The sequence below is a fragment of the Littorina saxatilis genome, linkage group LG8 (genome assembly GCF_037325665.1).
Source record: "Littorina saxatilis isolate snail1 linkage group LG8, US_GU_Lsax_2.0, whole genome shotgun sequence".
NCBI lineage: Eukaryota > Metazoa > Mollusca > Gastropoda > Littorinimorpha > Littorinidae > Littorina > Littorina saxatilis.
The window spans coordinates 61,527,640-61,552,639 of record NC_090252.1 but is presented as its reverse complement, the minus strand read 5'-3'; the positions used below and the strand labels follow the sequence as shown (position 1 = coordinate 61,552,639).

At 41.4% G+C, this 25,000-nt stretch overlaps 1 protein-coding gene and 1 long non-coding RNA gene across 4 annotated transcripts in view; both read left to right on the top strand.

Moving 5' to 3' along the window:
- Positions 1–25,000, top strand: part of LOC138974022 (uncharacterized) — a 48,373-nt gene that overhangs the window by 1,182 nt on the left and 22,191 nt on the right. For 2 of the 3 annotated variants that reach the window (XM_070346724.1, XM_070346723.1), the window contains exons 2-4: positions 8,693–8,769; positions 23,866–24,102; positions 24,814–24,852. In XM_070346724.1, coding sequence (XP_070202825.1) covers positions 8,697–8,769; positions 23,866–24,102; positions 24,814–24,852 — 349 coding nt within the window. In that variant the 5' untranslated portion in view covers positions 8,693–8,696. The remainder of the gene's footprint in view (positions 1–8,692; positions 8,770–23,865; positions 24,103–24,813; positions 24,853–25,000) is intronic. The other variant, XM_070346725.1, reaches the window with a different exon arrangement.
- LOC138972432 (uncharacterized) lies at positions 14,190–17,037 on the top strand. The gene is made up of 3 exons (XR_011457608.1): positions 14,190–15,096; positions 15,503–15,587; positions 16,476–17,037. It is a non-coding gene; the product is annotated as an uncharacterized lncRNA (long non-coding RNA).

The window sequence follows — 25,000 nt, the reverse complement described above, 5'->3', positions numbered from 1 at the left end:
AACATTTCTTTTTTAGTTGCCAAGAGGTGATGAAGGGTTGGAAAATATGTAAAGATTTTGTTTATAAGAAAATACATGTTGCCATCATTTTGAATGAAGAAAATGTATTTTTGGGTTATTTTAGGGAAAGTGATATTTCACAGAGTCAACTTTGTGTGCAGACTCTCTTCGGTGTCCGACCCCCCCCCCCCCCCCCCGTGTACACTACATTGGGTGTGCACGTTAAAGATCCCACGATTGACAAAAGGGTCTTTCCTGGCAAAATTGCTTAGGCACAGTTAATAATTGTCTACCTATACCCGTGTGGCTTGGAATAATAGGCCGTGAAAGGTAAATATGCGCCGAGATGGCTGCAATCTACTGGCCTTATATAAAATTCCATCTCACACAATACAATACAATACAATACAATACAATAATCTTTATTCATCTCCAAAAGAGAAATTACAAGCTTGACTGTGTGTCTGTAAAATCAATCAATCAATCAATCAATCAACCATGTATGCAGCAACATTCACATCGCACACTCACATCATATCGTTACACGCAAACATTGCACCCACACACTTACTAAAATAAGCCTACAAATAGAAGCGATGCATTGCCTGTTTAAAAATTATATCACATGATCACCTTATCACATTTTAACCACATTATCTTATCACATTTGTATCCTATAAATCAATATAACTAACAACAGAGAAAAACAACTGAGAAAAAGGATGTAAAGATTATGCCGTTGTCAGAGCGACAGCACCAGCACCTAGCGCCCCACCTGAGAGTTGAAGATGTGAATTGCAGATGGAATGAATGAGTTTCTGTAGCGTGTGGTTCTTGTGTATGGCTGTCTAAATCTTAAGCTTCTGTCCATCCGTCTGCTGTCAAGTTCAGGTCTGAGTGGGTGCGTGTCATCGGTCAAAATCTTCTGTAGCCTGTCAGTCAGTCGTCGTTCCTGCGTTGATGCAAAAGTGTCCTGCTTCCTCCCAAGTACCCCACTAGCTTTCTTAATGAACTTCTCTAATCTATCCCTGTCCTGCTTGCTGATGCTGCCACTCCAACACACGGATCCAAAGTACAGCACACTATTGCAGGTTGAAGTATAAAACATCTGGAGAATCTCTTGTCTAACATTAAAAGATCTGAGTTTTCTCAAAAAGTACAGGCGGGTGTGGAGCTTCTTCACAATAGCATCAGTATTGGGCTTCCATGTCAACTTAGGCCCCTATCTATGATTATTCCCAAATACATACTGCTCTACTTTCTCTACAACCTCCCCCTTAATCACTATATCCCCATGTACATGTTCCTTCCTCCTATTGTCCATAATCATTTCCTTGGTCTTGCCTACATTAAGTTCTAAATAATTATCATCACACCAACCAACAAACTTATCTACCTCCCGCCTGTAGTCAGAGTCGTCATCGTCAGTCATTAGTCCAACCAGTCCAGTGTCATCGGCAAACTTTGCCATGGGGCATGAGTCGCCAGAAGTACTAAAATCAGCTGTATACAAAGAAAAAGAAAAGGAGAGAGAACTGTGCCCTGTGGGGCGCCTGTGTTCGTGCACACAGTGTCAGACACTAGGTTATCTCCCATTTTCACAAACTGAGGCCTCTTCGTCAAATAGTCCATGATCCAGAGAATGGTGGAAGCTGGAACATTCATCTTACAAAGCTTGTCTGCCATTAAATGTGGCTGAATGGTATTAAAAGCACTGGAGAAGTCAAAAAACATCAAACGAATGTAAGAACCCGGCTTGTCTAAATGAGAATACATCTTATTAAGAACATACAACACTGCATCATCAACATTCCTGTTTCTTCTATAAGCAAACTGACATGGGTCAATAAAATCTTTCACAAAATCACTAAGCATAAACAGGACAATTCTTTCAAAAACTTTCATGCACACAGAAGTCAGTGCTACAGGCCTCAGGTCGTTCATGATCTGTACATATTTTTTCTTTGGAACAGGCACAATGCATGAAGTTTTCCACAGTGCTGGTACTTTACTAACACTGAGAGATAAATTAAAAATAACAGAAAGAATGTAACTAAGTTGCTCTGCACAGTGTTTGAGTACTCTAGGCTTCATCCCGTCTGATCCCCCCGCTTTGCTAGCATTCACCTTCCTCAACCCCCTCATCACCTGCTCCTCTGTCACTACCCTTTCATCGCTAAAGTCATGCTTATCAAAGGGTGCATAAAACTGGTTGAGAGCGTTTACATCTGTCTGCACAGCGCTGTTTTTTCCTCCACTACCCCCCTTCTTCCCCTTATTGCCACTCATGATGTTCAACCCCTCCCACGCTTTCTTCATATTGTTTTCTGTGAAGTGACCCTCCACCTTTTCCCTGTACTCTTTCTTCCCCTTCCTAATCACACTCTGAACCTCCCTCTGAACCTCCTTCACATCTCCACTGCTCTTGTATTTAAACACCCTCTTCTTCTTATTCAGAACCTGCTTAATGTCTTTTGTAACCCGAGGTTTATTATTACTATAAACCTTCACTGTCTTTTTTGACACTACGTTGTCAACACAGAAAGAAACATAGTCAGTTACACAGTCTGTCAGTTCATCAACATCACGTGCCGAGTCTACAAATACCGCCCAATCAGTGCAGTCAAAGCAACCTCTAACGGTTTCCATTGACTCGCTCGACCAATCATATACAGTCCTAGTGAGGGGCGGTTCTCGCTGCACACGCGGTCGGTATCGTGGTACAAGATTCACAATGTTGTGGTCTGAGCGGCCAAGGGGTGGTAAAGCAAAAGAACTGTAGGCACCACAAACATTTGAATAACACAGGTCTAAGGTTTTGTCTCTCCGTGTAGGGCATGTCACATGTTGATCAAATTTGGGTAAAACTTTCTTTAAATTACAATGATTGAAGTCTCCTGTGACTAAAATAAAAGCGTCCGGTGACCTAGTCTGAAGTTCATGCACGTGTTGTGCTATCGTCTCTGCTGCTTCTGTTGCGTTGGCTGAGGGTGGCACATACACAGCGACTGTCACACACCGGTGACACTGTGACGGTTCCCCTACGCTTTGTGTTCGGTGCCCTGACCCTTTGTGTTCGGTTCCCACTCGGTTCCCACACGCCAAAATTCGCGGACAAAACATCCATTTATGGTAGTATTACGCAATGTTGCTCTCTGAGAATGGTCTTGTTAGATCTGTGAGTGTTTACACTACATGCCTAGGTGCTGTTGGATTGAAGGTTTTTGATATTTTAGCCGTTATTAGGTAGAATGCCTTCCACTTTACTGCAAAACTGCATAATTCGTAGCATCGGCAAGAAATATCCTACCAAAAAATGCCTGCTTGGAACTGTCGTTGGTCCAGCAAAAAGTTCAACATGTCTGTAGCAGACAGCCCAAGTTTCAAGATTGTAGGGCCATCCAAACAGCCGTAATAATAAAAACAACAAAAGTAGTCAGTGAAATTGGCTGTGTTCGGTCCCCCCACACTTTTGTGACGTAGGCGTGACGGTTCCCATAATTCATTGTGTCGGTCCCCACTTTCTGTGTCGGACCCCACTTTCGACCTAATTTCTCTGTGACGGATCCCACAACCAGCCTATTTTGTGTCGGTCCCCACACCTTCTTGGATTTATGACTTGCCGGTTACTTGTATCATTGTATTCATTGAATCTAATTGTCTCGGAGTTATTTTTCAGCAAAAACCGGCAAGGCAGCACCTTTTGTGATACCAAGTAAGTCAGATGACATCAGTATGTGTGTGTGTGTGTGTGTGTGTGAGAGAGAGAGAGAGAGAGAGAGAGAGAGAGAGAGAGAGAGAGAGAGAGAGAGAGAGAGAGAGACTAACTTTATTAGTTTATGCCACAAATAATATATAACATTATTTATCTCTGGGACGGTTCCCAGTATACCAGCAAATTATGTGTTGATCCACCCACACCTTCTTGAACTGGCCTTCCCAATATCTACTCTTAGTCTTACGGCCTTGGAGATATGCAATTTGGCACATTTTTAAAATAAAAGATCCACCTGTCGTATGTGAGATTCAGTTTTCAGAGCAAAATGCTGCCCAGGGACTTCTAGTGGTGATTGAAAAAAAAACAAGTCGCGTAAGGCGAAAATACAATATTTAGTCAAGTAGCTGCCATTTTTCAGCAAGACCGTATACTCGTAGCATCGTCAGTCCACCGCTCATGGCAAAGGCAGTGAAATTGACAAGAAGAGCGGGGTAGTAGTTGCGCTAAGAAGGATAGCACGCTTTTCTGTACCTCTTTTTGTTTTAACTTTCTGAGCGTGTTTTTAATCCAAACATATCATATATATATGTTTTTGGAATCAGGAACCGACAAGGAATAAGATGAAAGTGTTTTTAAATTGATTTGGACAATTTAATTTTGATAATGATTTTTATATATTTAATTTTCAGAGCTTGTTTTTAATCCGAATATAACATATTTATATGTTTTTGGAATCAGCAAATGATGGAGAATAAGATAAACGTAAATTTGGATCGTTTTATAAATTTTTATTTTTTTTTACAATTTTCAGATTTTTAATGACCAAAGTCATTAATTAATTTTTAAGCCATCACGCTGAAATGCAATACCGAAGTCCGGGCTTCGTCGAAGACTACTTGACCAAAATTTCAACCAATTTGGTTGAAAAATGAGAGCGTGACAGTGCCGCCTCAACTTTCACGAAAAGCCTGATATGACGTCATCAAAGACATTTATCGAAAAAAGGAAAAAAACGTTCGGGGATATCAATCCCAGGAACTCTCATGTAAAATTTCATAAAGATCGGCCCAGTAGTTTGGTCTGAATCGCTCTACACGCACGCACGCACGCACGCACGCACGCACACACACACACACACACACACACATACACCACGACCCTCGTTTCGATTCCCCCTCGATGTTAAAATATTTAGTCAAAACTTGACTAAATATAAAAAGAGTACTTGCCTGTGTCAAGTATGTGTCTTTATCCACGCTTGTTGTAAGAGGCAACTTTTCCCAGCTCCTTGTGTTCATGACTGCTTTCTCTTAAAATTAATTACTTTATGACAGTCAGAATACAATGGAACAAGGCTACATAAACCCTGACAGCCTACGACAACGGCCCGACTAAGGCTCAACACCGCGCCAATAAATTCAGCATTGGGCCAATGTTGGGCCATGATTGCTCCGTTTTCGTAGGCTATCAGGGTCAAAGATACATATTGGTAAACTAGTAAAATACATGATCAGCATCATCAGCAATACCACAAAAGGATTAAAACAAGAAATTCCTCCGATAGGAACTACACCCCCGTCAAAGGGAAATAACCTTCTCAGTTGGTGGCAGTGAGAATGGTTATTTCCCTTTGACCAACGGGGGTGTCCGTCTATACCAGGCCTTGTATAATTTTAATCCACCAATAACTCCCTAACCGTGTGTTTGACTGGTCCCAATTTTTGTAAGGACCGTCTCAGGAATGTATAGAACCTGTTCACCAAGTTTGGTGACGATCGGTCCGTTCATTCTTGAGATCTACTTGCGAACACAAACACATCGAGTGAAACCTATACACACCCCTATACCGGGGGTGTAAAAATCCTATTAGCTGTATGTCAGCGGCACAATGCAACCAGAACCAGCGTTTATGTGGAGTGATCGGGTGCTGGTCACTACCGCGAGCGTCACTACCGCGAGTACCACTACCGCGTCTCACACTAAAGTTGTGTTTCCGTACCCGCGACAGCGTTTTTCCAGCGGTGCGACGAAAATCAAGCACATAGAAAATGACCAGGAGTGTTTCCACACGCGCGACGCGTTAGCGGCGCGACAAGCGGCAAGCGACGCGATTTTTTTGAAAGGGTCCTGGAGCGATTTTTTCGCGTTGTCGCGCGGCAACGCGGGAGTTTACAGATTTTACCGCATGTTTAAAACGCAAGTACGGAAACACGTCACGCGTTTGCGCGCGTTTTCTTTTGTCGCTGCCGCTGTCGCGGGTACGGAAACAGAACTTACCGCGAGTACGACACTACCGCGAGTACGACACTACCGCGAGTATAACACTACCGTGTGTCACACTACCGCGAGTATAACATTACCGCGTGTCATTTTATGACTTCCATGGCTGAAGGCAAAGGTTGAAATGTTTCCTTGAAATATAAAACAAAAAGGCCTGGTCTGTTCTCTGAACACTAATTCAATGTTTGTCATGCTAACCAAGAACTCAAAACGATCAGAACACACTATCAGAATACATATAGAATGGGTTGCTTCCAATCAAAGCCGTTAGAACACAAACTCACAAGAAGTAAGTTTGCATGCGTTCTCTCTACGGTTATGGTACTCGCGGTTGTGGTACGCGCGGTAGTGTGACACGCGGCAGTGTTATACTCGCGGTAGTGTCGTACTCGCGGTAGTGTGACACGCGGTAGTGTCGTACTCGCCGTAGTGTGACACGCGGTAGTGACGCTCGCGGTAGTGTCGCATAACCGGAGTGATCTGGAAAGGTGTCAATCTCTCTCTCTCTCTCTCTCTCTCTCTCTCTCTCTCTCTCTCTCTCTCTCTCTCACACACATACACACACACACACACACACACACACACACATACTGATGTCATCTGACTTACTTGGTATCACAAAAGGTGCTGCCTTGCCGGTTTTTGCTGAAAAATAACTCCGAGACAATTAGATTCAATGAATACAATGATACAAGTAACCGGCAAGTCATAAATCCAAGAAGGTGTGGGGACCGACACAAAATAGGCTGGTTGTGGGGTCCGTCACAGAGAAATTAGGTCGAAAGTGGGGTCCGACACAGAAAGTGGGGACCGACACAATGAATTATGGGAACCGTCACGCCTACGTCACAAAAGTGTGGGGGGACCGAACACAGCCAATTTCACTGACTACTTTTGTTGTTTTTATTATTACGGCTGTTTGGATGGCCCTACAATCTTGAAACTTGGGCTGTCTGCTACAGACATGTTGAACTTTTTGCTGGACCAACGACAGTTCCAAGCAGGCATTTTTTGGTAGGATATTTCTTGCCGATGCTACGAATTATGCAGTTTTGCAGTAAAGTGGAAGGCATTCTACCTAATAACGGCTAAAATATCAAAAACCTTCAATCCAACAGCACCTAGGCATGTAGTGTAAACACTCACAGATCTAACAAGACCATTCTCAGAGAGCAACATTGCGTAATACTACCATAAATGGATGTTTTGTCCGCGAATTTTGGCGTGTGGGAACCGAGTGGGAACCGAACACAAAGGGTCAGGGCACCGAACACAAAGCGTAGGGGAACCGTCACAGTGTCACCGGTGTGTGTCAGCACGTGGGAAAACTCCCGTGGCATGTAATACGGCCTCATGCCTAGAGTCAGCATTTCAACGCAAGGTGAACATGATGTGTGCTTGACTGTCACGTTGTTTGTGTGACACCATTTCTGATTAACATACACACCCACCCCTCCTCCTTTCTTTTTTCCCGAGTCCTTCCTTCTGTCCCCTCTGAACATGGAAAAACCTGTCAGCTCTACACTAGAATCAGGGATCGAGTCACTAAGCCAAGTTTCACTGAGACAGATCAAACTGCTAGTTCGGAACTCACAATCATGTTGCACCAAAGCAGCTAACTCGTCCATCTTGTTTTGTAGCGATTGCACATTTCCCATCACAACAGTCGGCAGGTAGGGTTTATAAAGTCTGCGTTTATTCCTGGCCTTCACACCTCCCTTCCTACCCCTCTTCCTCTTCTTCATCTCCGGTGGCAGTTCAATCACAGGTTTCACAACTAACGGCGACGATCGCAATTGCAGTAGCGTCGCCATCTTGTATCTGATGTTCGGAGCTCGCTCCATGTTGACATTTGAAAACTGTCCGTAGACGACTGCAACCATCACCAGCAACGCCAGAATACACACCACCGCATTCTTCAATAGTTCAGACAACATCTTGCACATTTACAGCACTGCACACCGCTTTCTCTCAATCCAAAACTTTCAAAATTTACAGACAGCAGAAAAGCACAGTCGCCACCAGCGCAGCGACCTTGACCATGGCATCATTGCAGAGCGCCTAGAACTGTACCCACGGAATATGCGCGATATAAGCCTCATATTGATTGATTGATTGATTGAAGTTTGAAAAATGATTATACTTATTTTGTGAATTATTGTATTTTAATTACCAAAATGACCATTGGAAAATTTAAATATGGGAAAAAGTTAGATTTGGGTGTATTATTGGAAACTGAGCTGAACATTAGGAATAAATTTATGTTATGATTATTTTTATTTATTTATTTATTTAAACATATTAGATTACTGATAAAGTTTGTTGATTTAAAAATGTACACATTTGACTGAGAAAAGAAAAGACCTACGAAGAAGGTTTGCTCCAAGCCACAAAAAAAAAAAAAAAAAAAAAAATAATAATAATAAGGCAACAAAATAATTGTAGTAGCAAACCTGCATGCAACTGAGGTTAAAAAAAAAAAAAAAAAAAAAAAAACGTGTTCTCAAACTTTTTTTCGCTTTTGACGTCTGAGGTTTTAATTTGGAAGAGGGGGTCAAGAAGACAAGTGTTTGTTTGTTTAATCGGTGTGTTTTGGTCTTAAGATAAGACTGCTTCTCCATAGATGATATTACCGACATGTCTACTGATGACGTGATTAAAATGTCAAGGGTAATTGTAGATTGTTTGTTTCAGGATCATGGGGTCCTTCTTCTACGCTGCTTGCGTCATTGCGGTGATTGCGTCATACAACGCCGGCACTGCTTCAGCTGGTAAGCATTGACTTACTCTTTTTACATTTAGTCAAGTTTTGACTAAATGTTTTAACATAGAGGGGGGAATCGAGACGAGGGCCGTGGTGTATGGGTGTGTGTGTGTGCGTGTGTGTGTGTAGAGCGATTCAGAGTAAACTACTGGACCGATCTTTATGAAATTTGACATGAGAGTTCCTGGGTATGATATCCCCGGACCTTTTTTTCTTTTTTTTGATAAATGTCTTTGATGACGTAATATCCGGCTTTTTGTAAAAGTTGAGGCGGCACTGTCACACCCTCATTTTTCAATCAAATTGATTGAAATTTTGGCCAAGCAATCTTCGACGAAGGCCAGACTTCGGTATTGCATTTCAGCTTGGTGGCTTAAAAATTAATTAATGACTTTGGTCATTAAAAATCTGAAAATTGTAATTAATATTTTTTTTATAAAACGATCCAAATTTACGTTTATCTTATTCTTCATCATTTTCTGATTCCAAAAACATATAAATATGTTATATTTGGATTAAAAACAAGCTCTGAAAATTAAAAATATAAACATTATGAATAAAATAACATTTCCGAAATCGATTTAGAAACATATTTTTCTTATTCCTTGTGGGTTCCTGATTCCCAAAACATATAGATATGATATGTTTAGATTAAAAATACGCTCAGAAAGTTAAAACGAAGAGAGGTACAGAAAAGCGTGCTATCCTTCTCAGCGCAACTACTACCCCGCTCTTCTTGTTAATTTCACTGCCTTTGCCATGAGCGGTGGACTGACGATGCTACGAGTATACGGTCTTGCTGAAAAATTGCATTGCGTTCAGTTTCATTCTGTGAGTTCGACAGCTTGACTAAATGTTGTATTTTCGCCTTACGCGACTTGTTTTTTTTTAACAGAGTCAAGGAGTGCAAATGACATACTTCATGCTGTGTTTTGTCAAAGTGCTCCCACATATCCTGTTCAAAACTGTTTTGCTTGTTTTTTTCTCACTATTGCTCTCCTATATGTTAATATTTGCTGTAAAACCGAAACCATCGATCGTTGAGTACGCCCTCAACTAACAACAAGTCGTGTAAGGCGAAATTACTACATTTAGTCAAGCTGTCGAACTCACGGGATGAAACTGAACGCACTGTATTTATTCACTAAGACAGTACAGCTTCGTCAATCCCCGCGTGAAGGAAATCGCTCACCTTCCACGTGCAAAACGTAGTGATATTGACACGCCAGATTAGCGCGGTAGCGTATTGTGCTAAGCAGGAAAGCGCGCTTTTCTGTATTCTTGTTAACTTTCTGAGCTTGTTTTGAATACAACCTATCATATCTATATGTTTTTGGAATCAGGAAATGATCACAAATAAGATGACATCATTTTTGGATCGATTTCTTACATTTTAATCGTAAGACTAATTATTCTATTTTCGTTAATTGTGATCACATTTTATTCAGAATGTGATGAAGAATACGATGCAATCAATTTTAAATCTGTTTGCGAAAAATCGATTTTAATGACAACTTTAATGAGCAAACTCATTAATTAAATTTTAAGCCTCCAAGCTGAAATGCAATACCAAAGTTTGGGCTTCGTCGAAGATTACTTGACCAAAATTTCAACCAATTGGGTTGAAAAATGAGAGCGTGACAGTGCCGCCTCAACTTTCACGAAAAGCCGGATATGACGTCATCAAAGACATTTACAAACAAAATGAAAAAAAAGGTCTGGGGATATCATAAAGATCGGTCCAGTAGTTTACTCTGAATCGCTCTACACACACACACACACACACATACACCACCACGACCCTCGTCTCGATTCCCCCTTCTACGTTAAAACATTTAGTCAAAACTTGACTAAATGTAAAAAGACCCCCCGTGCACCCCCCTCCCCTCCCAACAAAAATGCAGTTCCCCCTCCCGCCGCCCACCTCTTCCCTTTGCTTTGCATGTTGCAAGATTTCCACGAAACCAACCAGGAACTTGCCCTTTACATGTGCTTTGCATGCTACAGGATTTGCATGAGTGCAACATAAGCAAGGTGGTCGGTGTATGTAAGCACTCACAGCAGCTGTTACATCAGCTCTAAAACCGCAAAACCGTAGCTCTGTAACAGCAATAACAATTAAGTAGATGTGCAACGCCAAGGCACTGCATACCCCAGCGAAAGACAAACCTCTCTCTCTCTCTCTCTCTCTCTCTCTCTCTCTCTCTCTCTCTCTCTCAAACACACACACACACACACACACACACACACACACACACACACACACACACACACACACACACACACACACACCCCAAGTTACACACGTACACACATACACACTCACTCACACGCACTCACTCACTCTCTCACACACACTTCATACACACAAAACACACCCCCATACGCACATACAGACAGACGGACATATACACCTTTGCAAACAAACACACATACACACACACATACACTTACGCACAGGCACAAACACACACACACCCACCCACTCTCTCTCTCTCTCTCTCTCTCTTATACAAAGAGACACACCCACACACACACACACATGTACATACGCACGCATGCACGGCGGCACGCACACACACACCCACAGTGCACACACGCACCCACACACACACACACACACACACATACACACACACGCACACACACACACACACACACACACACACACACACACACACAAACACACACACACATACACTAACTCATACGAATCTCATACACACAAAACACATACGCATACGCACATAGACCGGCACGGTTGGCCTAGTGGTAAGGCGTCCGCCCCGTGATCGGGAGGTCGTGGGTTCGAACCCCGGCCGGGTCATACCTAAGACTTTAAAATTGGCAATCTAGTGGCTGCTCCGCCTGGCGTCTGGCATTATGGGGTTAGTGCTAGGACTGGTTGGTCCGGTGTCAGAATAATGTGACTGGGTGAGACTTCTGTCTTGTGTGTGGCGCACGTTATATGTCAAAGCAGCACCGCCCTGATATGGCCCTTCGTGGTCGGCTGGGCGTTAAGCAAACAAACAAACAAATACGTAGAGGTTACATGCCGAGTCTCAGTGATTATCAAAAATAATGGTCGAAGTTTGCGGATCATGAAAAATGCGAGCTTCGGCCGCGAACTGAGACCGCGAACTGAGACCATTATTTTTAATAATCACTGAGACGAGGTGTGTAACCTATTTATTCCTCCTTTCTTCAGTTATTCAAAGAAAACAGGAGTTTTTGTGCGAAAGTTTGATCGAATCCGAATCACTCAACCAGTCAACCTGCGCAGGCGATCGATTAATGCGCGATTGTATAGTTCCGTGCAAATCATTCCATTCTGTTAACACTTCTTGTCAGTTTCCCTGTTTTGGACTAAAATCAAGTACACAGATATGCTGTTATTCTGCTGTGGCGGTAAAGGCAGATATTGTGTGTTCTTTTTATGTTTTAGTATCGCTTAGGATAATGTTCTTTCGTCAAATTGAACTAGCAGACGAACATTTGCACCCGTGTTCCAACGTTAATTACTGTATGAAGTTCAGTTTTCTGGGGAAAATAGTGTATGAAACCGCTTTATGTTGTTTAAATTGATGAGATGTGTGCATTTGGTTGCGTGTGATCTGTTTATAAAATGAAATATTGTTGAAAACTGACCGTCGGATTGCAGTCAGTGTTGTCGAAGAAACTGAGTGACAAGAAGGGGAACTACTCTTGTCGCTAGACAAAGTATGAGTTACTTACCTTGGGAATTTGCTTGTGATGAACGTTTGTGCACGGCAGATCTAGATTCAGAAAACAACCAAACTCATGGATTTTATATGGAGATTCATGTGTTCAGGCCTGTAGTAGTTAATTTAAATGCGGTATGTTTGTATTGTTTGCTCCAGAAATGTATACTTCGTACATTAGAGCGTTCGGAACTTTTCAGTCGCAAAAGTAGTACCGAAACAGAACAGCTTCTCAACCCATTGCACTATCGAGGATTCAGGTTGTTGCTGGCTCGTTATTTGTTTGGTTGCTGGGTCATTATCGAAAAATAACTAGCTCTACAAGTTTACAGAGGTAAAGAAGCAGAGGGGGGAATACGCACATAGACAGACGGACACACACACCTATACAAACAAACACATATACACACTCATACACACACAAACATACACACAAACTCATGCACACACACACATCCACACACTCTCTCTCCCTCTCTCTCTCTCTTACACACACACACACACACATATACACACACACACACACACACACACGAGTACAGACTCATGCGCACACACACACACACACACACACCCACTCCAAGTCACACACGCACACATACACACACTCACTCACACGCACTCATGCAGTCCCTCTCTCACAAAAACTTCATACACACAAAACACACACCCATACGCACATATGGACAGACGGACATACACACCTTTACAAACAAACACACATACACGCACACACATACACTTATGCACACACACACACACCAAGTCACACACGCACTCACACACACACGAGTACAGACTCATGCACGCGTGCGCACACACACACACACACACAAATACACACACACACACCACACACACACACACACACACGAGTACAGACTCATGCACGCGTGCACACACACACACACACACACACACACACACACACACACACACACACACACACACACACAAACAGTAACACTAACACATGTGCACAAAATGAACACAAACACACACGCTGCGGAAGAGAGAAAGACTACAGGGAGGCATGACGTCATGATGCATTAATTGACGTCAAAGACTTTCGACCGTGACGTATTCTTCTTACGCGAGCATTATCCATAGACTTGGAAACTACGGAATTTCTACCCGTCCAAAGCGGCCTTGGGTGGCGTTTGCTCAAAAAATGGGGGCGCCTATTTTACCCACCGTATTTTTGTTAGTATGGTCCTAATTTTTGGTGAACTTCCATCTCCAACTGTAGCCCATAATCGGGCACAACGAATCCTTCTTTATCAGGGCCGGACCAAATGAGTTGTAAGGGGGGGGGGGGGGTTCCTCCTTTTTTTTGGGGGGGGGGGGGGGGGGGGGCAAATCAGCGAAGTGGCGAAGCCACAAGCGCGCGCCTGCAAAGCAGGCGCGCGAACTAGGGGGGTCCGGGGGCATGCTCCCCCGGAAAATTTTTGAAAAACGGTTAAAATCTGTGCAATCTGGTGCATTCTGGGCCTTGTTTTGAGGGTTAAGAGCAGCATTGTTTTGGTGCTAAAACTAGTAAAAAAAAAACCCACTCAAAGCAAGGTACATGCTTTTTCCAGGGGTGGGGTTCCGGAACCCCTGGAACCCCCCCCTGGGTCCGGCTCTGTTTATCATGTATTATCGGTGTGAACATTTCTCAAGTCGATTACAGTGTATTCACGACTTTTTTCTGTGACCTTTCGGATTTCATGGGGGCTGCCATTTTGTTCTCATCTCCTCAGTGTGTTCCGGTCTGAAACCGGTTTAAAACACCACTAGGCGGAAACCCCAAGACAATGACGGCCGCCTTTTTCGAAATAACATTTTCAGAGATTGTACACAAAAACAACGCCCGAACGGAAAGACAGAATGTGTCTTTCGCTAGATTGCAAGTCAGGCTTTTCACTTTTCCGATGAAGACAACCGCTGAGAGTGAAGAAACGACGCTGTTCGACTTCAAAATCTCCAGTCGCAGACGACCTTCGCTTTCGCAGTACAGTATATAGCCAGTATAGGCAGGTGCAATGTTACTCATTTTGATCAGCTCGTTTACGTATATTTTTTTGCATTCAGATCAATTAGAATGATTGGAATCAAAGCAGGAATAACTTCGGCATGCAAATGCTTTTATTTGGCGAAATCAGTACAGCAGTAAGCTAGATTCTTTCCCTTCAGTTTGTTTGCGTGACTGAATTTTGTCTTCAAGAATGTACCACTTGCTTGATTTTGATTGTTTGTTCAGCTCATTGGCACGAAATGCATCTTGCAAAATATCAATTTGTTGAATGAAAACGGAATAAGTGAAGTTCAAACATTTATCTGCTTGCAAAAACAATCGCAAGGATAGATCTATCTGCTTCATTGACAGACAGATTTTCATTGAATTTCAAAAGCATGACTCGGTTTGCAGGCTCTCCGATTAGATCTATCTAGTGTTTGTGTTCTTAGATTTATTGGCCATGTGGGCTGTTTACGATCATAACACTGTGTTGGTTTGTGCTGGTGCAATCTGCGGATCAAAGGGGATTGACCACATGGTGAAGCAGTGATCAACGCAACTTGTGTTCACCACTCAACATTGCCTTCTACCAATCTCAATGGCAAAACGAAAGGTACAGTAACATGCTTGTGATTTTTTTAATTATTATTATATGAAGTCTTATATCGCGTGCGTATCTCCAGACTCGGACTCAAGGCGCAGGGATCTATTATGTAATGTCTGTGGCGATCAACATAGTTTTTAACTCGAGTCTAACTGATCATGCTTATTAGTATTCAATTACATACGATATATTCTCCTCCCCAGCACCACCCTCACCCCATAGCACTGCCAATCAGCCTCTACACTACAGTCCAACAACTACACCTCTAAAAGCCCCCCCCCCCCCCCCCCCTTCCGTGCAACATATGTTGCCGTATGCACATGCATGTGTGTGGTCATAGGGAGTGGTCTAATAGTTCCAGAACATACTCGACCACACTCATACACAGGGTACTGACAAAGGAACTTTTTTTCAGTCTCCATCAGGGCTGAGTGTCACCTAATATATGCAGACAGGTGTAACGGACGTTTTAGCAGCCACTGTACCACACATGTCATAAGGTAAATATAGGTATATTAGTATATTTACAAACTGTTCACTCTGTTGGTTTTTCTTGCAGTATTTATTCAGAAACTCTGTAAATTGTGGCAATTACATATGAAGACGTTCAACTTATTATTGAAGAAATAGAATCAAAAATGGTTTATTCTGTATTTGAATTTTGATCATGTGATCAGAGAAACAGTTTCTTGAACAGCTAAGCTACAAGTACAAGGTCAACAACATAAACAGGTGACTGGAGACTCAGGCATTGCATTTAAAAAAAATATGCACAGCAATGTTTACTGTACTGGGGGGGGGGGGGGGGGTGGATTTAAAGTGTTCTTTTGGCTTCCAGAGAGGTGCTACGCCTGTTAAGATGGAAATGAAATAGAATAGTCGATGGTAAGGGTTATCACAAAACAGCAAGGATAATGTTGCATGCCTGTATTTTCAGTTTGAGGTTTTTTTTTAATTAAATACTAGTATTACTAGTTTTCTGATTAGCTATAATTCACGTGAGAATATTATAAGATGCTACTTTTTTATACAATTTTTTTTTATAAGATTACCTCATTGAGGCTGACAGGAACATAATTGAGGAATACTTATAATTTCTTGGCCAGTTAAAAAAAATTAAACACTTGAAATGAAGTTTACGCAGGTTACATATGAGGATATCTTAATTGGGATAATGCATTTACCAGTAATTACAACGAGAGATTTACTTAGAAAAACTGAAGTCATTCATAAACAATAATTATGATTACAATCACAGAGAAACATGGCCTTTGGTCTGGAACAGCAGCTGTAATGGGTCAAACCTGTCTGAATGTGCTTTATTTTTTATTTTTGTATACCTAGTGTGAACATGTTAATAAGATGAATACTTGATTAAATATGTGCAGGAGCTACTTCGGCAGACCCATAATGGCTAGTATCCCTATGCAGTGAAGGCGAGTTCATTGATTTATGTTTTTCCCACGTTTTCTGTGTTTGATGTCAGCCGTGATTACCCAATGAGAACTTCAAAACATGTTGCTGACTTGCGAAAACCCAACCATGAAATCTGATGTAGTTGTGTTGCCCATCTAGAGGATATAACATCTAATTTCGTGATAGCATAGCAATTTTGTGTACCTGACTAAATCTCTGCACATCACAGTGAAGTCTTACTTTATGATCAGATGATTCAATACCCCCCTCCCCCGACTAAACAACGAAGAGCAGGCACTACACACTCACATAACTACCAACTCCACAATGTCATTACAGAATCAAGCAATCAGGAGAATGAAAGGATTCACCAGTGCTCCGCCACTCGGTTGGATAGCCATCACTAGGCACAACAAAATCCATTATTGAGGGTTTCTTGGACGTTTCTGAAGCTAGGGCTTGAAAGCTTCACATACACAAATTCCTAAGAAAAATCCTTGTCCTTGAGTAAGATTCCCAGTGAATGGGGCCAAAGACGACAAAAATGAATAATACTTTTTTTTTAAATCAAAACATTGTTAAATTTGTTGTCTTACTCAATGTGAAAGTCTTACCAAATCTGCGACATTGAGGCAAACAAGTTGGGGTGGGCCTTTAACTAAATACTCTGAAACCAGCAGCTGCTATTGTATTTGTGTTGTCATTATGTACTGCTTGCACTAAATGCATTTTCTTTTATCTCCTCAGAATCGAGTCACCCATGCCAGAGAAAGGCCATTGACATGCAGGGCGCATAGTAAAACATATATAATTATGGCGTGCAAGTCGGTCGACAGGTGCCACCCATTATCATCATAACAAGAGATGCAGATCATAGTTTCTTATGTTTTATGTTGGGTGCGACTTTCCTGCATGTGCACAAGTCCCTAGATCTGCTTTAATTTTAATGTAGAATTTCATTATCAGATAATTTGAAACATTTTGTTTAATTAAATTGTAAATACGTCCCAGTCAATTTGCAGCATTTTTTCTTTATTGTTCTTCTATATACCCTTAAAACTAACACATGCTAAAAGCAAATTGTAACAAGAAGTGTTTGTTCAAGGGAGATCATCTGAAGCTTTTTTTTTTAAATCTGTAAAATTGCATAGTGACATCCTCCAAAAATAAAATGTCTTAAGAATAAAGGTATCTACACGGGTTGTCTACCTATTTCTTAATAGCATTGCTTTTAAGTATAACTTTTTTTCTCAGAATATTTTTTTCACTAAGTTTTATTCAAGGGAGGCAATAAAAAATTTGTCCAATTGTGTTTAAAATTTCTGGTAGCCCCAAGAAGTGTGTTTGTCTTGTGATTTGAGAGCTTTAGCGCTGAATGCTTTGCATCCTGGTGTGAATAGCATTGTAAAGCTTGCCTCTTGCTAATTTAGAGCAGTAGAATAGAAAGCAGCCTACTCCACAATCTTCTTTCATATTCTGGGCTTACTCCTTGACAAGAGAACCACGAGATTTGTTTTTATTCCGATGTTGCCTTTTCTATTCAATTAAATACTTAAATCCTACGTGCAACACAAACCTTTTTTGTGTTGGTTTGTTTGTTTATTTTTATATTTTGTATGTATAGACCGTACTAGAGACCAGTCTTTCACCGCCGTATAATTGATCTGGAAATCTCCGCTAAGCAGTTCAATAACATAATGTGTACAAGGCTAAAGCATTTCTGCTACTCCACTCAAAATATGTCTAACTACAAACTCGTACTCTCTCCCTAATTCATGCAAAATTGTTTGCGGATTAGTAAAATTTGCGTGAAATATTGAATTGCGAATTTTTATTTTTTTTATTTTTTAAATTACGTAATCTTCAAAATAGATGAATGTTTACTGAAGCGATAAACTATTTATACAAGTTAATAAGAATGGTTTGTAAGATCAAATACAAACCAGCAATACAACTGCTGTCGATAGATTACCCCCCTTGACTTCTCTGTCTGTTGGGTCAAACTACGCCAGACATTTCTCTTCTAGTGGCTCCATAGCATGAGATACAGGCTCCGAGGCAGAAACTGCTTCGTTCTGAACTTGAATACATCGGTTCCTCTTAGTTACATATGGTCTTTTAATTCCTTCTGTCGTTTCAATGCAACAGGTAATCAAGCCTTTGAGTGTTGCACACTGTATCAAGTTCTGGGGTATTAGCGATCGAGAAGTACGAGATAGTTGCAGAATTGATGTTTGTACCTTTCTGGTCAGTAATATCAGGAGATTAAAAAAACTTGATTACATGTATGCAACATAAGAGGCTAAAAGGCTAAGAAACTTGACGCCTCATCTGTCTCGGTTGCTAGACTTCATCGTTCATAGCATAATAGCAATACCATTTGTTGTGTAGAATCAATGTTATTTTTTTTCTGAAATAAAATATTCATGAAAAGGGTTCGATTCTGATCGAGTGAATATATGTGTCAAAAGCTGAATAAAGCAATGCGTTTGTCTTTGACTGGTAAAGTAGAGCTGAAGCTTTTTGTGCGGGATGTAAGCTTAGTTGGTTTTATCACACACACACACACACACACACACACACACACACACACACACACACACACACACACACATACACACACACACACACACACAACACTGATGTTTGTTAAAAATGTTGCATGTTCCTGCTTCACAAATGCCTGCACAAAAGCACACGGATATACACGTACCTCCCTACATACCCGTGCAAACAAGCCACCACGGCAACACCACAGCCCCACATATAAATTTTATCCAAAAGTTGTCTGAATATCAATACTGGCAATCTTGGTATTGAACGGGGAACTCTATTTTCATGGCGTATGTGGTCTAGGTCACGGTCTCATTTTATACATGCTAAACCACCTTTACAAAATAAAAAGCCACACATCGTGTAAGCTAATCAACTAAACAACAAGTCGCGTAAGGCGAAAATACAACATTTAGTCAAGTAGCTGTCGAACTCACAGAATGAAACTGAACGCAATGCAATTTTTCAGCAAGACCGTATACTCGTAGCATCGTCAGTCCACCGCTCAGGCAGTGAAATTGACAAGAAGAGCGGTTTAGTAGTTGCGCTGAGAAGGATAGCACGATTTTCTATACCTCTCTTCGTTTTAACTTTCTGAGCGTGTTTTTAATCCAAACATATCATATCTATATGTTTTTGGAATCAGGAACCGACAAGGAATAAGATGAAAGTGTTTTTAAATTGATTTGGAAAATTTAATTTTGATAATAATTTTTATATTTTTAATTTTCAGAGCTTGTTTTTAATTCAAATATAACATATTTATATGTTTTTGGAATCAGAAAATAATGGAGAATAAGATAAACGTAAATTTGCGTTTTATAATTTTTTATTTTTTTTTACAATTTTCAGATTTTTAATGACCAAAGTCATTAATTAATTTTTAAGCCATCACGCTGAAATGCAATACCGAAGTCCGGGCTTCGTCGAAGACTACTTGACCAAAATTTCAACCAATTTGGTTGAAAAATGAGAGCGTGACAGTGCCGCCTCAACTTTCACGAAAAGCCGGATATGACGTCATCAAAGACATTTATCGAAAAAAGGAAAAAAACGTTCGGGGATATCAATCCCAGGAACTCTCATGTAAAATTTCATAAAGATCGGCCCAGTAGTTTGGTCTGAATCGCTCTACACGCACGCACGCACGCACGCACACACACACACACACACACACACACGCACATACACCACGACCCTCGTTTCGATTCCCCCTCGATGTTAAAATATTTAGTCAAAACTTGACTAAATATAAAAACCAGACAAGCGAACAGATTTAGATAAATAATTATGCCATGCAAGGAACATTTCTATTGCTTAGATCTAGAAAAAAAAACTCCAGCTCACTTTATGGGGATGTGAATAGTGCTGTTTCATGAGTTCCAGATCTAGACTGACAAGGTAGTAGAACATTTATTTTTAGCTTGCAAAATCGAACTTGCCCTGCAGTCACCCGCTTTCCCTGCCACCGGGGGTAGCAGTTTGGCGGGGGGAGGGCCATAGAGTCGGCACACTGGGAGTGGAACTTGACGAAATGTCACCTACAGTGCCTAGTACGATAGCGCTTCTCTCCGGATTGACGTACAAACAGCGTCAGGGCCGCTTCAAACTTACATACGGATTACGATTCCTATCCCCAGTTTCTCATGTTGGTAACCACTGGCTATTTGTCAGATGTGTCGTTCTCCCACATTTGAACGATGCTGTAGTGCGAGCCGGTCAAAATGCCCTTTAGTTGTCAAACCACGTTCTCTTTTTCCGCGCAAACTGTTTTGCGTTCCGGACCGGAACACACTAAGGAGATGATCATTGACTATTTCTGATTGGACAATGATGCCAACGCCCACATGACCCTAGCTACAATGTCCAGGTCGGAAAGTCGTGAATAGCGTTCGTGGGATACCTCCAGCTTCGCTGGGATAACAGCTTGTGCAAGTGTGTATGATAATAAGCCGAGCTAGTGATCTCATTTCTCACTACAGTCTTGTGCACAACACTATCGGGTTTTACAACATATATATATATATATAATCCTAGGTATGTAGAAATATTGTTTTTGTTGGCAAGCTTTAAGATCAACAGTGTTCTCGTGTAAACTATCGTGTAAACCCATCACATATTCGTGCGGGCTGTTGTGTACATTACGCTTTCCCCGCCACTTCAAATACTGTCAAGACCCTACAGCCTGGTTGACAGTGGGAGCTGTGTGTTGAACTATTGCATGCAATTGTTATCACCATGTTGGAGAAGTTACGTTTTCTGTGACGAAGACAAAACAACGACGAAGATTCTCGCCTCGACTTTGAGATCGGTTTTGTACTCGCTTATCCGTTACCGCAGCATCCAAAATATATTTGTATGAGTGAGCGCGATTTCTGTGCAAATGGGTGTTATGGTAAAGAGTGGGCATGGTATGATTGTTAACATTGCCCGCGATATTGTATACAGAGGCTATGTTTTTGACAAAGCATGAACACTTTGTTTTTAAATCAGTATATCCCATGACCTCCCTTCTTTGTCTCTGTTACTTCAGTATGGGTATATATGTTGTATTTTTATAGCTCAATAAATACATCATGGACTCAAAAAAATATATGATAGTGCAGATTCCGATTTGGGCGAAGAACTACTTTGCTCCCGACCTTTGACCTCGCGCCGAACAATGTGACACATTTGTATGAAGTTCCAAAATCGTATTGCACGGCTCAGAAAACCATATCAGTTGCACGCAAAAATGAATCTCAGAACTGATCTGATGTATGAGATGCAATAAGCAAACGTTTCTTTCATTATGAAAGCAATGCAGGTGGGAAAAAACGAACATTCAACTTACAAGATAACCAGATGCTAGCGAACCAAAACAAAAACACGAGTACCCTCCCCTTGCTTCGTTAGCAGACGACTTTTGAGAATCTGTCAGACCGTCCTTACCTGGCACGGTTGGGCTTCGCTATCATCAGCTGTTTCACGTGTTTTGCGAGCAAGTCTACTCTTTTGCCTGGCTCTGCAGTAAGTCCACATTGGCGATGAAGGTATCTAAGAACTTAACATGTGTGTATTTTTCCGTAATCCAGTCATATTCTTTCAAAATGCAATCAAGCGGCGGTGACAGACTTGGGTCCTGTTTTCATCGCATCAATACCAGTTTAGGTTCATGCAAACACACTCGCAAAACAGTTTATCATGTAGATACATTTCAAATAGGGAGCAAATGGTTAAATCTACATATGTGTTCCCTAAAATTTGCTTCTCTGTCAATAAGACTAATTGTATAATAATGCGTTCGAAAAAAACAACGTGGAATCGATTCTGAATCGAGTCGAGTAAGCCAAATGGGGGCCAAACCGGTTTCCCCGTTCCGCCGACCTGAAACGCAAAAGAATTGTGCGCTTCAACTAAATGGATTTCTATACGACTTCATTACTTTCTTGCAACTTATGAACCTTTACTTAACGCTTTTAAATGGTCTGAAAGTAGTGTTACCGCGTACTTATAGATGCACTCATTCGTTTTATTTTTTCAGCGACGGTCACTTAGTTTAAGGTTGCAAAAAGGCCATGTCTCGCTGAAAACACTGTTTCACACTCCACAGATCGCAAAAGTGCCGCTAGTAGTCTACACTTTGTGTTTGATGGTAGAATGGGATATACAGATTACAACACTCGTGGTTTTTTATATGGCTTGTATTTCAGTCAAGACCCAGCGGGAATATCAATCGAGAGCCACTCGCCAAAGGCTCGTGTCTCCCGATGATATTCATCCGCTGGGTCTTGACTGAAATACAAGCCATATAAAAAACCACTCGTGTTGTAACCTATACATATATGACGATTGAAGATTTCATGTTGTGTTCGCTTTCTCGTTGTCATTACCTGCAGTACAGGACTTTGGAGTCAAAGTTTCTCCTTATGCTAAACAAATCAAGTCTGTGGGTGGTTGGGGGTGGAGAATTAATGATGGAAACTCTTCAGGAATGACCGAGTCGTCCATACTTCACACCGCCGATGTTTTTTTGTTTTTGTTCTTGTTTAAATTTTTATTTTTATTTTGCTTTTGCATTTCTTTAAAGTTAGCCTCCTTTTAGGCGCAAACCATGATGTACACCGCTACATATTCGGTAAGGCCTTGACACGAGCGCAAAGCACCTTAATTCCCACTTGGACATAATACGGAAATGTAACCCCATGGCCGGTTCCTGTACAAATTGTGAGTTTTGCTGCTGCTGTGAATAATTCCTAGAGGCTGACACCTTTGTCAGTCAATAAAAATATTCAGCAAAACGTTCACTCTGTACAGGAAACAGCTAGGCTGTTGATTTTTGACATGTGTCCGTATGAAAGAATGCTTTTACCCCATGTGAAAGCCAGGACGGCCATATGCTGTATCTGAGGATAAAATGCTTAATTGTTATTTAAATCAACACAAAATAATCTAAAACAAATAAATGTACGTCATAACATGGCGCATTGAAGCAACTTACCAAACACAGCCTGCTTTTTTTTCTTAACCGATATAAAAACACAACATGTGAGCGTCTTATTCAATTTAGCGTAATGGCAGTCAATATCGTTTCAATTCAAACTGATTTAGATGTCTAAACAACGAAGTGACTGTGGTAAGATGAACAGATGATTTAGATGTGTCGAAGACAATTTTCAATTTAAATAAATTCATTTCTAATGGACAAAAAAGTGGTTGTTATTGTTATTGCTACTGTCGTTGTGATTGTAATAGTTGGGTTTTTTTCCGGACAACGACGTATAGTTAGAACTCACCTTTGTATCTGGAACTCTTGAATTTTCTGTGCAGGAGGGGCTTGCACATGGGCAGACAAGACGAAAACTGCTGGTGCACAGAACCAACGAAGCGGCTCGCTAGTCCCATTTGTACCTGGTAGTTCGTTGGACGACTGTAAAGCCTTGTGTGAGGTCCAAGCGGGCTGTGTTGCCGTTGACTCGACAATTCTCAGTTGCTTTTGGTTCTCGGTGATACCACCGACCAGCGCAGTCGCCGGTTCAACACACTCCGTTATAACATGCATGGCGGGTAAGTGTGCCATCACAACAACAACAACAAAATAGCAACAAGATGAACTGACACAACCTATCTGCTTGCAACAGACAGGCTGAACATCAGATGTGTACACAGAAACAGAGAGACAGACTTATAAACACACAGACGCTCGCACACACATACGCACCCACAAACGCACGCACCAACAAAATAGACAAGCACGCACGCACGCACGCACACACGCACACACACACACACACACACACACACACACACACACACACTGGCACACACACACACCAGGGGCGGATCTGGGTTTTGAAAGGGGGGGGTGCAAAGTTCTTTTTTTTTTTTTTTTTTGTATCTTATCAGCGAAGGCGCGAAGCGCCGAACCGATGGCGCGAAGCGCCGAGCATGCTAGGGGGGTCCGGGGGCATGTCCCCCCGGGATTTTTTTTTTAAAAAGGAAGCAAAATAGTGCAATCTGGTGCAATCTGAGCGTGTAAAGTGCTATTTTCAGGTGATACATTTTTCTTCTTTTTTTTTTTCTTCTTTTTTTGTTTTTTTGTTTTTGTCCCGCTGGGGGGGGGGGGTGCAATTGCACCCATTGCACCCCCCCAGATCCGCCCCTGCACACACATGTAAAACATGATTAAAACATGTACAGGAAACGCCTTTTTGACCAAATAACTTCGCTTAGTGTCGCATTATTGCACCGTGCAGAATGAAGTTATTATCTTTTCAGCAACGACAACCGATTCAACTACAACATCAACTGTAACAGGTGTGTGGAAATAAACAGACGATAAAGTCCATTTACATTTCATACTCCTTGCAACACAATCACGCTGACTGCACTATAAATCGTGACATTCCATAATGATGTAAAATCATAATTCTGTTGTGAAAACAACAGTTGTGTGTGTGTGTGT